The sequence below is a fragment of the Balaenoptera borealis genome (genome assembly GCF_965194805.1).
Source record: "Balaenoptera borealis genome assembly, chromosome: 20".
NCBI classification, from domain to species: domain Eukaryota; kingdom Metazoa; phylum Chordata; class Mammalia; order Artiodactyla; family Balaenopteridae; genus Balaenoptera; species Balaenoptera borealis.
In genome coordinates, this window is record NC_138879.1 from 48,891,502 (window position 1) to 48,907,892 (window position 16,391).

Genomic DNA, 16,391 nt, shown 5'->3' on the forward strand with positions numbered 1-16,391 from the left:
CGCGATGCGTGGGCCTCTCACTATCGCGGCCTCTCTTGTTGCAGAGTGCAGGCTCCAGACGCACAGGCTCAGTAATTGTGGCTCACGGGCCTAGTTGCTCCGTGGCATGTGGGATCCTCCCAGACCAGGGCTCGAACCCATGCCCCCTGCATTGGCAGGCAGACTCTCAACCACTGCGCCACCTGAGAAGCCCTGTTTACTAGGTTTTAATTTTACAGTTTAACAGTAGTCAAACACAGAAATCTTAATGGTTCTGGAACAGACTGTGTTCTTTTTTGTTGTTGTTGTTACTCACATCACTCTGTTATTGGTCAAATCAGTCATGCAATCAACTGGGTCCCTACATTCAATTCTTATTGTCTATAGTGGAGGAGCATATGATGTAGATAGTCCATGGATAATCATGGTAATTGAGAGTTGTTTTCTGTTATGAGGTTTTAAGTATCTCTTAGTGGTTATAAAATATTTGTTTTCACAAATATTTTTGAATGAGAAAAACTGCTAGGGCATCTATCTGTTCTTGAGAAGAAGAGAAAATGAATTTATTGGGGTTGTTTTCTTGTTGTTTCTCATTTTTTGCAGTTGGGAAACTGAAGTCAGAGAGAGTAGATGTAGTAAAAGCTGGAACCCATATTCCTTTGCTTACTTTTTAATATTCCACATATCCTATAGTCTCATTGTTAAGTTGTTTTCCCAGGCCTTGTCATGGAGACTGTTTTCTGAAGCAGTCTGGCTTTATGCAAAGAGCATGGGCTTTGGAATCAGATATCTGGGTTCCGATTCCTACTTGTTTACTTAACGGCATTAGGAAATTTTAAGCTCTAATCTATAAGATGAATAATACTTAAGTATTGAATTAAGAATTGAAGTCATAGGGTTGTTGTGAGGATAAAATGAGATTGTATACTCAAATCATCTGGTTTAGTACCTGGTACATAGGAGGTGCTCACTAAATAAGGATTTTTGTTGTTTTTTTAAACATGATGAAATATGAATGTTTGGGTTTTATATAAGGAGCACATACTATGTTAATAAAAAAATTTTTTAAATGATTATCCAGTGATGTTAGCACTTGAGTAAGCTGTGTGACTACACAGATGGTGTAATTTGAATGGTATGCTCCCCCGCCCCACTCCCCAAAATTAAGTGCATTAGGGAAGCTTACCGATTAAGGGAGTTCTATTGAATCCTTTTGTAAAATCTGTATTTGTTTCTTTAAGTAGCCTGTATCTTATTGCTCTAACTTAAAGAGTTCTTTCCAACCATTATATGTTCCTTAAAATAATGTGATACTTACGAGGATTCTCTGAGGCTTTTTTTGCAAAGGATAGCTAACTAGCATTGTGAATAATGCATTTTATTTTTTTTACCCCTACGAATATCAACAACAAAAAGATCATTTTTAACAACTATTTTAAATATGGAACCAAATCCCCATTTTTCTTATCCATTCTGTTCATCTCTGTAAATCTTATTTCTATCTTATATCTTAGAATAACAACCATGGAAAATTTTGTGTTTTTTTAGTGTTCATAAACATTCAGTGTATTAATATATTCAAATGCTGATGGTACTGATTCCCTGTGATTTTAAAACAGTTGTACATATTGAAATGTAATTATAAATTGAGCTGGCTGCTTGTTTCATTGTGGATTATTTTATTATTAATCCCTTAACTTTTTTGTGTAAATCCAGGTTTCTTATCAAATTTATATAAAACTCCATTGTATTTAAAGTTGCTGTGATATTTGAAATCCCATGATGAAATCTCATGGTGAACTGAGGTTTAATTGCTCTTGATGATATATCACTTAATATGTTACTGTGTTTTGTGTTTTAGGCCATGACCACAATGTTTCTTCAGTAGCCATCATGCCCAATGGAGATCATATAGTATCCGCCTCAAGGGATAAAACTATAAAAATGTGGGAAGTGCAAACTGGGTAAGTAGATTTAGTTGAAAAGGCGTCAGCTTAAAGAGCTAATATTCAACAAAAAACCCAAAATTATGTTCTGATTGTTCCAGTAAATTTGGCTGTAACCCAGAATGATCACCATGACAGTTATATTTTAAAACTTAAGTTTCAATCTCTAAATGTCTACCCAAAGGAACAGAAATTATGAAAGAAACTATATCCTTGAGAGCCATTTTCTGTGTAATGGCTTATTTTCTCTGTGGTCTTCTTTTAGGTTATCTCACTGTGGGTTGAATTAAAATGTAAATAACATTTGTGCAGGTATGCCCCTATTAGGCTTAATTTGGTTGTGCTTAGAATTACATGATTGTTATAATAAAACCTTAACCTACTGGTTTTGTCCAGATTAGTAAGAGCATGCCTTTTCCCCAACATGGCTAGAAATATTTTTGTTAGGTTTACTGTGTGTGCTTAGTTAAAAGATTTTATTTCTCTCTATTTTTTACCTTGTGGATTTTGATTTGGTTAGCTCCTTAATGATATGATACTTCCATCAGCTTATTTTAACTGATGTTTGACTTTCCAGCCTGTCCCCATCTTTTATTAACCAGGAATGTACGTGTATTCTGTTGACTTGCATATGATGTCATTCTCTTCATTCCAGTGCATAGCTAGTTTTGTATTGCTTCTGGGAAGGGTCCCAATGATTGCCATTCATGATGCAAACTATTACTTATTTTGATAGCTACTGTGTGAAGACATTCACAGGACACAGAGAATGGGTACGTATGGTGCGGCCAAATCAAGATGGCACTCTGATAGCCAGCTGTTCCAACGACCAGACTGTGCGCGTGTGGGTCGTAGCAACAAAGGAATGCAAGGCTGAGCTTCGAGAACATGAGCATGTGGTAGAATGCATTTCCTGGGCTCCAGAAAGCTCCTATTCTTGCATCTCTGAAGCAACAGGATCTGAGGTACTATATGATTTATATGTTATTTCATGATTTTGTTGCTATTATCTCAGAACTTTAAATAACCTTCCTGATTCTCTATTTCATGCCATTAATGCATTTAAAAATCTACATCCCAGAATTCTGAATCTTGAAACTCTTTACTCTTCCAACTTGCAGATAGATGTGTTTATATTTTTTAACCAGTGGTTACTGTTGCTGTCAGCTGACCCTTGATGTGTGCTGGGATAGGGGTTCTCCTGAAGAGTAAAAGTGGTCATTTAAATTAGTCAGAAATGTCATTGTTATAAGAGTATACCAGTGCAAAAAATAAAACTTATGGGAGAGGTTAAAGTTATCTTTTAGAAGAATAGTGTTCCTTAATGAACATAATTATTTTATGTATAAATTTATGGTGAAATGCAGTTCAGCATTTAAATATTTGTTTTAAATGAAGAATATTTCATATGGAGGCCTCTGATACTCTTGATCATTAGAAACACTAGCTGAATCTGGAGTTTTATTATTTTTTTATGATTCTTAATTTGTGCTCTTCATGATTTCATTCTTTGTAATACCTTAAAATTACAGAATAATTAATTCTGTGAATAAGTTGTATGAGCCAAAATTGACCACATTTCTTTTTTATAGAGACATTCCTATCGTGGGTTTTTTAAAATTACATTTTAATAAATGAAGGATTCCCCATCCCCTCAGCCCCCAGTTATTTTTCAAAATGAAGCTTCTACTGTAATCTCTTTCTAGTTGGCTGGTTGATGGCATTTTCAGATTTTTTTTTTTTTACTGCCACCTGGTGGTGGTTATCTACCATATGTCAAATTCATTGTGGCTGGACTTTATATAAAGGATAAATTAAATAGTTTTTAAATTTTTCGTGATTACAGAAGTCTTGAGCAGTAAATTTACCATCCATTGGTGTTGTAGAAACTGAATCTTAATCTAAGTGGAAATTTTCTATTTTTATATTATCTAGGTCCTTCCTGTGTAACCTAGGTATGTCAAAAGACTTCTGTATTTCAGTAGAGAAAAACAAGATGAATAAGTCCTGGATATCTGATGTACAGCATGGTGACTATAGTTAACAGTACCGTATTGTATACTTGGAATTTGCTAAGAGGGTAGACCTTCAGTGTTCTCATCACACACACAAAAACGTAGTTATGTGAGGTGATGGTTACGTTAATTAGCTTGATTGTAGTAACCATTCTTCAGTGTATACACGTCTCAGAACATGAAGTTGTATACCTTGAATAGATACAATTTTTATTTGTCAGAAAGTGCGTTTTTACAAAATTAGAAATATAGATCATTGCTAGGTAGTTTTCATTTAAAGTCCTTACCTAACTTCTTGCCTGGGAAACTTAATTTTTATATGTTTTCTATAGACTAAAAAAAGTGGCAAGCCTGGACCATTCTTACTGTCTGGATCCAGAGACAAGACTATCAAGATGTGGGACGTCAGTACTGGCATGTGCCTTATGACCCTTGTAAGTTTGCATAATCTTACTGCTGCTTTCGCATTTTTACCGTGTGCATATCTTTTTGGGTCAGATGCCTTGTGATATCTTATTAAATAATCTGAATTATTTGAGGTTTTAAAATAACTTCTTTATAAATAGACTTTTTGTTGTTGTTAAGTCCATGGTTGCAGTGATATGGAGGTCATTCCTGTAGAATATTATGTTATACAAAGGGTCTGCAAAGCCAGTCAGTGCTAGGAGGGAGAGTCTAGCCACTGTACCTCTAAAAATTATATGACATCTCCTGCGGAGGGGAAACAGTAATATTACAGACTCATTCATTTTTTTGAAGCTGTTTGCTTTTCGATTTCATTATATTTAATTTTAATATGAATCCTTTTAATTATTACCTATATATTTGCATGTTGGAGTTCATTTGGTTTATTTTATCATTCTGAAATTAATGGTGTTATCTTTATGACTTGGAAATGCTTATTTCATTTAGGAGCCTATTTCATCTAGATTTTATATGAGGATATATAAATGATAGTAGGGGATCTGTGGACATTAATCCAGTAGCAGTTTTTCTAATTTGGTATCCATGTTGGTTTAGAGATTCTTTAAGTGCTAATCATACCTTGAAGTGATTGTCTCTCTGTAGCATATGATAGACACATATGGAAGTATCATCAAGAATTGATTAGAAAATTAAACTCTCCTCTTAGTATTCTGAGCTGAGTTCAGGTATACTATGTTGCTGTTAGAAAACATGATCTACATTTAAAAATCAGAAAGCACGTGCTCTCTTCTGTAACAACACAGGTCACCATTAATTTCCCTGGAGGTTTCTGGCTCCTGTTTTTCAACTGAAGGAGGATTCTTTTTTCTGCTTTGTTTTGGTGTGGCCACAAGAAATGTGATTTGATTTTTGTTGAAGCTTCTACAACTCTAGTGATTGGTGGCTTTTACAGATAACAAAGTATTTTTTTTTTAAGTAAGGGCAAAGGCAAAAAAGTAAACCAAGGCAAAAGATATGTCACCTTGGTTGTCTCTTTTCTTTTTCTTTTTTAGCTCTTTGGGAGGGAGGTTCTTTTACAAAAGCAATATAGCTATTTACATTTTAGAAAATTTGAGAAATAAACAGAAAAGTTAAAAGAAGAAAATAAAAATCACCCTCAGATCACTTTACCATACCTAATAATACCTACCAAGTGTATTTTTGTAGACTAGAGCTCTCCAGTAGAGCTTTCTGTGATGATATTCTGTGTCTGTACTATCCAGCATGGTAGCGACTAGCCACGGGCAGCTGTTGAGCTCTTGAAGTGTGGCTAGTGAGACTGAAGAACTGAATTGTTGATTGTATTTAATTTTAGTTTATATTTAAATAGCCACACATGACTAATGGCTATCCTGTTGGACTGTGCAGTTCTAAACCTTTTTCTTCAATTTCTATGTAGAGGAACATGGTGGGGGGTTTTCTATGTAAAAATGGTATACCGTACGTACTGCTTTGCAGCAGACTTTTAGTTTAGAAGGTATGTGGCACTTGCTCATGTCATTAGATACACTTATTACATACAGTGCTTTGCTGAACGTCTTGTTAACCAAGTCATCTAGACACATTCTTAATTATTTCTTAGGATAGATTGCAAGAAATGAAACTGCTGGACAGGGGATATAGATAGATGAATGGATGAATAAAGATATGCAGTAAATACCTATATATCCTTCACCTAGAGTCGCCAGTTGTCAACATTTTCTATTCTCTATGTGTGTATATGTAGATTTTGCTGAACAGTTTGAAAGTTACTTGTAGACATCATGACACTTGACCCCAAATATTTTAACATGTATCTCCTAAAAACAAGGGGTATTCTGTATAACCATAATAAAATTATCACACTGAAGAAATTTAACATTAATACACTACGTATTTAAATAAGTCAAATACCTTTTTGTTTTTAAGGTGGGTCATGATAACTGGGTACGTGGAGTTCTGTTCCATTCTGGGGGGAAGTTTATCTTGAGTTGCGCTGATGACAAGACCCTGCGTGTGTGGGATTACAAGAACAAGCGATGCATGAAGACCCTCAATGCGCATGAACACTTTGTTACCTCCTTGGGTATGTACAAGTTACGAGGTTTCTGAGCAGTTAGGTTTTGGGGTGCCAGACCTAACAGTTTTATGAAACCATGTGGATGTTTCCAGGTAAGAAATGAACATGTGCTTTCAGGGCAGAATAGAGAAGACAGGTTAAAAACTTTATGGATTCCTGCCATTTGTTTTAAATTCTCCTTTCCTTAACTCTCTCTTTCCATCATCAGCCTTATAATAAAAAAAAAATTATTTTCTCCATTGCACAGCATTGGTTTGGAAACTAGAATTATGAAGAGGATGCTTACTGAGCACTATGATGGGTAATTTTTCTTCCCTGCTAGTTTGTAAGTTTCTCAAAGGAAATCTTACTCAACCTTTTTACTCTGGCAGATATATACTATTGTAAACTCAGGGAACTGTATTTACACTTAATAAACATCCTCAGTATCATCTGGACCTGAATCTAGAATTTAAGATAGTGAATAAAGTAAAATATAATACACTAGGGTATGATGGATCTAATAATGAAGGTAAAGCCTCAGTAGAATAGGGCTAATGCTTAACCTTACAGGGTCATTACGAGGATCAAATGTGAATATAAAGCATTAGTACTAAGCCTAGAACATAGTAAGTGTTCAATAAATGGATACATTGAGGCTGTCCTTGTTGTTAGAATTCAGTGTTTATTCAGCCTCAGTTGGGATGAGGATAGTGGGGGAAGTATTTTTTTTAGGGTGTTTGTTAGTAGTATAGGATTTAATCATTAAGTCTCAGCTTCCCTTACCTAGTTGATAAGTTTGATATACCTGCTAGGGGTAGATGTGTGGCTGTATAGAGAAAAAGAATGGGTATTCCTGGCACTTAGATGTGCTTATTTTATGGCTTATTAAAAATTGTATCTGGCTCAGTCTGATTTTAAAATAAGCCTTCTCTTTTTCTTTCAGATTTCCATAAGACGGCACCATATGTGGTTACTGGCAGTGTAGATCAAACAGTAAAGGTGTGGGAGTGCCGTTGATTGAGTTTCATTTGGCCCCTCCTCCCTTGTTTCCTCTGGATGCACTCTGATGATACCATGGTTACCCCATTGAGCTCTGTTTAAATAAATATTGTCCTTTCATGTAAATTATTCTGGATGTAGATTGAGCTTATTAAATGTTACACACAAAGTATTCATGCATGGTGAATCCAAATTGTATACTGTAAATTTACATACGTTGTCTAGAAGTACCATAGGGTTTAAAAACCTGGGCTGGCATTGGTCACACCAGGCCTAAGAAGGCAGAAGTTGAATAAATTGAACTAGGGCACTAAACTGAATAGTTGACAGTGTCATTTTATGTTGGATTATTAATTCCTGTTTTTCTTTCTGCTGTCTGTTGGTGCCTGACTTGATGGCCTCATTTGGGGGAAAGTGGTGGTTATTAGGGCTTTTTCTGAAATGTGTATCTATGTAACATCACTTAAGTGTGCTTAATAAATCTTCTTTAAGGATGTTAGATAATAAGGCTACAATTCAGAATCTTCTGAACCATCTATGTAATTAATGGGGATTACACATTGGAATTTTTGTCATGACACATTTGCCAAATCAGTAGGATACATTTGTTTTGGCAGCCTATCAAGCAAAGGCTAGTGGTATATTTATGTAAGAAAATGACTGTAAATCTGAAATAAGAAAAATCTCAGCAGCTAATAACAAATCATTTATTTCATTTGGGTCTTAATGCTTTGTAAACAGGTTTAAAAAACACTGTAATACTCTAAGCTTCTATTTTCCACACTAGACACACTTCTAGTTGTATTCTCCATACTGTTAGACTGTATAGTGATGTGACTTCCAAGTAGAGTTTAATCTTCCCATTGAGTGTGTCATGGTACAAATCACTTATTTGTTTTTGATGTTTTTTAGGGATGTGCAATGTGCATAACATAATGACAAAGAAATATTGAAGAGGTTATGTTTGCCCATTTTAAGGGAGTGGGAGAAATAACAGCAGTTTGTTTTTCAACATGAATCTGATATCGATTTGAACTGTGTTTAACTTACAAGTTTATAAAAAGACAGGGTTTAATGGAGCGTGCATAAAAATGTACTGTGTTTTCACCTTTTGTTTATGTATAAATGTTTATGAGTATATGGGCCTATCTGTAAGTGGATAAGTCTATATATGTATGTATATCACACACATACAACCTCCATGTCCTTGGGTCCTGGGTTTTTGAAGAAGTGCTAAAACATATAAATAGAATAAATCTTGCTGTGGAATACCATGCTTTAGAACAAATCCTTTTTGATCCTAACGCTTCTGAAAACCAGGTCTGACTCTGTGGGAATTTTTCCCAGCTAAAGGAAAATCACTTCCGTTATCTGCCACCTCCACCCCCAGTTTGGCTGTTGAGCATTTTACACATCCCTGATACATTGTATATTGTGATCCAAAGTTACCACAAGTAGGTTTAAGAAAATTTTTATCTATGACTTTGGAAACAATATTCCATTGCAGATTATTAATAAATAATCCCATTGCTTAGCTAACCAACATTTTTTTAAAGAAGGTCATTTGAAAAGTTAACAGAACAATGAAATAACAAAGATAATTTAACGAATTTATCCTGGATTGCATCTATTCATTTGTGTAATATGTGATTTTAAAAAAAATATATCCCTTTTAGTATTAAGTGGAAATTTGGTTCCTGAAAAAGACAAAGGGTTAGAGTTAATGTCCTGTAGATACACACACAGAGAATAGGCCGTATATTTCCTAGAAGCAGCTTTATGTCTAGCTTTTGTCTTTTTGTTTGTTTGCTTGTTTGTTTTTAATAATTCCTGAGAGATGTCTCTGGAAGGAAAAGTGTTTTGAAAACTAATGGCTATTTTTGAGGACAAAAATTACAACTTAAGCTAATTTCTTAAATACAGTAGAATAACTTTCAGGACAATATTGCCTCACAACCCTGCTCACATGGAGAAGTCTTTTTTTGTTTCCCCTTAGCTGTTCGGACTGGATTTTTCTACAGAAGCTATGGAAGATATCTTTGTTCTTGTTTGCTGCTATTTCCTGTCCTATTTTAAGAAATATAAATACATAGAAATGGTGCATCTTTAACATTTGTTTGTACATGTATAAATGTCTTGTATTTTAATTCATTTTTAGCATGTAGCAACACGAATTGTTTAAGGGTAAGCCACAACATCTAGAAATCACTCCTAGATACGAACAATAAAGGAAAAAAAAATGGTACCGATTTAGGAGGAAACAAAGCCGCTGTCGCTGGGTTTTCCCTGCAGCCTGCAGTGACTTCCACTGACAAACAAGGAGAAACTATCACTCTGTAAACAAAGTCATCCTTATTGGGAGATTGCCACAGCCTGCTGCTTAGCTGAGTTACCAGACATCCTCCATTTATGAAGCAGCGAACGTTGAATCTCAGGGATGGTCCTCAACTGGATCCAAGTGTAACGAGCCCTGTTTGAATAATGAAGGGGGTGGGGAGAGTGATCCATCCACAATCCGGAAGCAGATTTGCAGAGGTTTCCTGCACTGTTGTTTGACACTGCCCTGTTGATGCCCTTTCTTCCTGTTTCCTGCGTTTTCTCTGTCTGCTGTCTAACCCTGTGCCTTGCCTGGGATAAGTACAATGATGAGGTTACTGGTTTGGATTGTAAGTAGAGGAATTTATTGATTGGTTTAGAGGTTCACTGCTGCTTTGTCACTGTCTCAATCAAATTGGCCACTTATTTAAGAAATAAAAAGCTGGTAGAATTGCATCCTCAGATGATGATTGACCTTTTGTGTGTGTGAAAACAGACATTCCAGTGCCACCCTAATATAACGTGCCCAAGAAGTCCTAGCTGCACTCTTGAAAGTGCAAGCCACGGAAACTGGTTTAGACATGGCTTGGAGAATAGTTGCTTTTTGACATGGCCTCTTGCACTTTAGGAGACTGAGACTGTCCTGTTTTGTCCATTGTGGTGTGACCAATGGTGTGCCCAGAGCACTGCTCTAAAACTCACTAGTGGTAGCACGTCGTCAGGGCTGTGGGCGCTCGCTGTAGCCTTCGGAAGCTTTGGCTCTAGATCACCAAGCCCAGTCTCCTTACTGTCAGTGCCCTGCTCTCCTGTTTGCCTCTTTCTGTTTCTATGTGAACTTCCAGATAATATCACTCATTAAATAGTTTTTTTTTTAATTTATTTAAAGAAAAACTATTTAGAAGTAAAGGATATTTTGTTTTGTTGACAGTGGTGGCTTGATAATCCTTAAGCAACTGAAGATAAAATTGTTGAAGGAAAAGGCACTTAAAATGGTTCCTCTCTGTCCAGCTGTATATAAGTCCAATGTGTTAACTAATCTAGATGATGCAAAGAAGAATCTCCTGGTAGAGAAGCAACATGTACGAAATCGGTGAAAGAGGTTTTGTTTTTTTTCAGTGGGGTAGGGGGAGGGCAAGCTGGATTTACAAGTCACGACTGGACCGAACTGGCCTTTTTATCTTTCCACTATATCATGTAAGTGGCTGCTTCCTTGTCCTGCCTATCCTTCAAGCATCCCTAAAGCTCACTCTGAAGATGGTAGAAACAAAACAATCTTCGAGTTAGAAGTTGATCCTGACACTGACATGAAGGCGAACGTTGATTTCATACGAACGAACAGTTACAGAGGTGGTGATTGGAGAAAACAGTTCCCCAGATTGTAAGAGTTAACTGAAGATATTGACACAATTTTAAAAAATCAGTAAAGGAATGTATATAATATTGCTCTTGTGTTTTACAGTAAGATTTGTTGCTCTCAGACTGTGTAAAACAAGATTTATTCATGTTTTCTGCATATTAAAAAAATCTTATTGTACCAATTGGTAAACTATTAAATGCCTATAAAACTAGATGTGTTTTTTTTTTTTTTTTTAGTCTTTTTGTGCACAGATTTAAAACCTTTTAAATCGAGGCCTAATAGGACACAAGGTTGTGTTCAGCACCAGACATATGGAGAATAAGATGCAAGTTGCTAGCAGGGCCTGGATGGAAGGCCTGCCTTCAGGGCAGTGCCAGCACTGCCTTTGCTGTCTTGCTTCCTTCACCCAGTTTGCAGGAGGGAACTAGGAGCACAGCTGCAGGGGTTCTTGCCTGAGGGGCTTGCACAGCCCACTGGGTCAGGCAGCTCCGGACTGTTTTCCAAGGCTCCACCCTGCCCTCCAGCAGCCCTTTCTGACAGTGACTAGAGCTGAGGCCAGGAAGGACCTGGTACAGCCTCAGGGCCCCGGGGAGAAGTGACCCTACTGCCTTTGTTCTGTTAATGAATGAGCCTTTTAATTCTGCCCAGTGGTCTTGGATTCTTGGAGATTATTAATACTGTTTTAAATTTTGGCTGAAATGTACCAAGAATCTTCACCCTTTTCCCAGAAGCCCCACGGCTTTCTATGTGCTTTACATATGTCGGCCACGTCCTGCCTTTCATCCCTGGACTACTGCCCAGCTAGCATGCGTTAAGTGTTTTTAGGGCACCCGTGAGGTCTCCCGCAAAGGACAAGTTGCATGATGTGGTGGCTCTTTTCTTAACAGCCCAACTGTCATCCTGCCATGCAGAAGGTAGCTCCTCTACCCACCCCCCTCTCCAAATGGGAAGCTGGGCCAAGAGCACCAAAGTAATTTGCTTGAAGTTACAGTTTCCTGCGTTTTGCAGCTTTTCCATTTCTTTGCAGGGCTCCTCTTTTCTCCTAGGCTGAGATCCAGATGATGAGCCTGACCACTTTCCCTAAGGGTGGAGTTCCAGCTTTAGTATCACTATCCGGAAGTGCACTTAGCTGTTCAAAACCTGTTGGTTTGTCGCACACATCAAGCTTCCTTCTAAGACTCATGGTTGCATCTGTCCCTGGTGTAGGACAAGGACTGGGACATGGAAGACTTGGAGAAATGGCGCCGCATCCAGGGTGAGGCAGCTCTGTCCCTGTTAGTCTTTGGTGGAACTTGTCTTGCCTGTAGACTGACGATTCTCCACTGCTGACGTACCAGAACCCTCTAGGAAAGTGATTCTCGGTGTGCTCCCCGTGCCAGCATCGGCATCACCTGGGAGCTCACTAGAAATGCAAGTCCTTGGGCTCTAGCTCAGACCTACTGTATCTGTCACAGGGTGGGACCCAGCAAATCCATTTTAACAAACCAGATGATTCTGATTCAGGCTCAAGTTTGAGAACCACTGATCTAAATGAACTAACTTCATTGAAGAAAAAAATGTAGACAAGTCACTGGTCCCTGGGCCCTCCAGCTGGGGTTTGAACTCAAACCTCTCTCTTTCGCCGACAGTTTGATACATGGAGTTTGTTCCTTTGTGAATATTTTTCTTCCACTCACATCTCTAGTTTATTATTTCTTATGTAAACATACAGGATAGTTACATCCAGGGAAGAAGGGCAAGGATCTTTCTCTTACACCAAAGTAACTGCCTTTCCAAGATCTTTTATACATAAATCCAGTAAATGAAAAGGCTGAACCGAAACAATGCATTTTTTTCCCCCATATCAGAAACACAAACAACTAAAAGTGAATGTTATAAGTGAATAAATTCAGCACTTTGCCATACCTGCATTTAAAAAAAGATTTCATTTTCCTGCAATTGTTTAGACACATCATGCAAACACTCTCCTAGGAGTGTTTTGAGATCACTGTTTGCTTCTGAACAAGAATAAATAATAAATAACAACCATCACTTTCACGAAACACCATTTTATCATCGTTCCCACTTGGTCACCAGCCCTCTTAAATAAAAGTGGCTGGTGCAGGGACTAAAGGAAGGAAAATACCCAACATTTGAATGCCTGTCAGGCCAACACCCTTATTCTCAACATACCGTCTTCCTCACATACATCCCCTGCTGACGGATATTAGCACATTTTTACAGACAAGAAAACAGGTTCACTTAAGGTGAGGTCATAGCCAAGGGTATTAATTAAGCTAATTAAAGAGTGAGCTGGGACTTGAACCCAAATGCACTAGCTCTTTCCCTTATCTGGTTCTGCCTGTATTAAGCCTCTAATTAGCTATTTAAGTATAATGAGGGCCTTCTGACATCTCTGAAACAATCTTTTAACCTACTTTTGGTCATACAGGAAACACCCTCATCCCATCCCCAAGCCCCTCTCTGTCACCACACTGCCAACTCCACTGTGGGGTGACCATGAGAAATGGGGTAGAGGCTGGGAATGGATAAGAATTAACGTTGCCCGCACTTGCAACATAGGAAGGCTCCTCACTCATTCTATATGAAATGACTATCCTCAGGGCAACTGTGTCCTGAATGGCTTGCATCTCAGTGTCTGAGTTCTTTTTTTTAATCAGTGGATTTCCCTGTTTAATGGGGCTATTTCTTTCCATTTGAGGAGGCCCTCCTGTCCTCTGTAAGGTGTCCTGATCATGCATGCCTTGTTTGATTGCTAATGTAGATACTGGGAGTCAGGGGGAGGAAATACTCGGGCCACATCAGGATACCTTATTCTCACCTTTAGGATATGTAGGAATTCCTCAACTAAGTCTAACAGTTCTCTCAATATTCATATTTAACAATGCAAATGATGCCACCGACAAGGGCTTAATTTCCAAAATATACAAACAGCTCATTCAACTCAATTACAAAAAAAAAACAACCCAATCAAAGAATGGGCAGAAGACCTAAATAGACATTTCTTCACATGCAGATGGCCAATAGGCACATGAAAAGATGCTCAACATTGCTAATTATTAGAGAAATGCGAATCAAAACTACAATGCAGTATCACCTCACACCGGTCAGAATGGCCATCATTAAAAAGACTACAAATAATAAATGCTGGAGAGGGTGTGGAGAAAAGAGAACCCTCCTACACTGTTGGTGGGAATGTAAATTGATACAGCCACTATGGAAAACAGTATGGAGGTTCCTTAAAAAACTAAAAATAGTGATCCAGCAATCCCACTCCCGGGCATATATCCGGAGAAAACTCTAATCCAGAAAGGCACATGCACAGCCCACTGTTCACAGCAGCACAATACAGTAGCCAAGACATGGAAGCAATCTAAATGTCCATCAAGAGATGAATGGATAAAGATGTGGTACATATATAAAATGGAATACTACTCAGCCATAAAAACAATGAAATAATGCCATTTGCAGTAACACAGATGGACCTAGAGATTACCATGCTAAGTGAAGTCAAAGACAAATACCATATGATACTGCTTATATGTGGAATGTAAAATATGACAGAAATGAATTTATTTACCAAACAGAAACAGACTCACAGACATAGAAAACAAACTTATGGTTACCAAAGGGGAAGGGGGTGGGGCAGGGATAAATTAGGAGTTCGGGATTAGCAGATACAAACTACTATATATAAAATAGATAAACAACAAGGTCCTACTGTGTAGCACAGGGAACTATATTCAATATCCTGTACTGAACCATAATGGAAAAGAATACATACATACACATACATAGGTATAGATAAGGTACAACTGAATCACTTTGCTGTACACCAGAAACACAACATTGTAAATCAACTATACTTCAATTAAAATAAAAAACAAAAAAACAATGACAGTTTGGAGGGCAGGAGCGAGTGGAGACAGATGATACAACTTAAAAGTAGTAACAGTTTTTTAAAATATTTTTTAAGTTGTAAAAGTAATATGCATGTTAAGAGAAATGCAAACAGGAAAGAAAAGTAGAGCAGAAAGTGAAAGACCAGAGTGGGGGACACAAAGAGGCTCACACAAGTTAGACCTGAATTCCATCTCACGCAGCTGCCCCATGACCTGCATGCCAGTTCTCACACTAACCCTTCCTGGATACCACTGTTCACCCTTTTCAAAAATTTGCAATCTGTCAACTAAGAGAAGAGGAGAAACGGTGGATTTCACACCTCTGTGTCCTTTATAAAACAACAGTCCCTCGTCATTTCGGTTGTCAAAAGGCACCTGACAGCGCCAATACGCTTAAGGGATCAACCATGAAAACTGGGCCTCTCAGGTGACTAGTAGGTACAATGGTAATTACACTTGATTCCTTCTCAGCTTTACAAGATCATGCCCACAATTCTAGAAGTGCTGAGAAACACGTGACTGGCGTTCACAGGATAAATGCTCTAGGAAGGCATGCACGTTCAGAACACAACCAGGAGACTGTAAAGCGGGGTGGGAGGGAGCATCCTTGGGCATCACTTAGAAGAAAACCTCGATGATGTCAGGGACATCTTTTTTTCAGTTGGCTCAAGAAAACTAACAGACATCAAGGTTGGAATTTTTTTTTTTTCCACAATGTCAGACACAAAGGACTCTCCAAGTATTCAAAGAGGCATTTAAGTACGAATGAGGCTGAGGGCCCGCCTGCTGTAGACACTTTTCTTGAGACAGGCCTCCTGCCCACAACCCTCCCATCTCACAGGCCTGGCCCCTCAAGCCCACCTAGGTGGGCTCCACTTCCCCCCGTTGGTTAGATCTCCATGAGGGCCCACCTAGGATGGCAAACTTTAGACACCCTCCACTCTAGCACTCCTAGTTTTCTGGGGGGCACCGCCCAGTCCTCCTGACAAGCAAAGGGACAAGGGCGGATGCCCAGTTAGGTCTTCAACAGCCTACCAGGGCCAGCACGCCCAGGCCTGGGCCCTCACCTTGCAGCACCCCTCACCCCAGCCGGAACCACAGGGCCCTGTATAGGAGCAATTCTCAGCCTTTTCCTCTGTGGCCAACAACAGGTGACGTTCATCTATATGCCACTTCCATGGGTCTACTGACGGGCAGACTGGTAAACCCTAGGTGGGTGCCTGCGGCTCTACCCCCTTTCCTCCCACTTAAATGACATTATAAGGATAACTTTGAGTGTGACCTAATTTTACACATCCATGTGCTTTAAACTCTTTTAGTAGTACCACTTCTGGCAACAGCTCTCACAACCAAACAAGACTGGTACAGAAC

At 38.4% G+C, this 16,391-nt stretch overlaps 1 protein-coding gene across 4 annotated transcripts in view; it reads left to right on the top strand.

Moving 5' to 3' along the window:
• PAFAH1B1 (platelet activating factor acetylhydrolase 1b regulatory subunit 1) overlaps positions 1-11,329 on the top strand; it is an 80,601-nt gene extending 69,272 nt beyond the window's left edge. For all 4 annotated transcript variants that reach the window (XM_082370746.1, XM_082370748.1, XM_082370747.1 and 1 more), the window contains 5 exons: positions 1,841-1,943; positions 2,662-2,890; positions 4,273-4,374; positions 6,314-6,470; positions 7,390-11,329. In XM_082370746.1, the coding sequence (XP_082226872.1) occupies positions 1,841-1,943; positions 2,662-2,890; positions 4,273-4,374; positions 6,314-6,470; positions 7,390-7,463 (665 nt within the window). In that variant the 3' untranslated portion in view covers positions 7,464-11,329. The remainder of the gene's footprint in view (positions 1-1,840; positions 1,944-2,661; positions 2,891-4,272; positions 4,375-6,313; positions 6,471-7,389) is intronic.
• Positions 11,330-16,391: the final 5,062 nt, after the last annotated feature.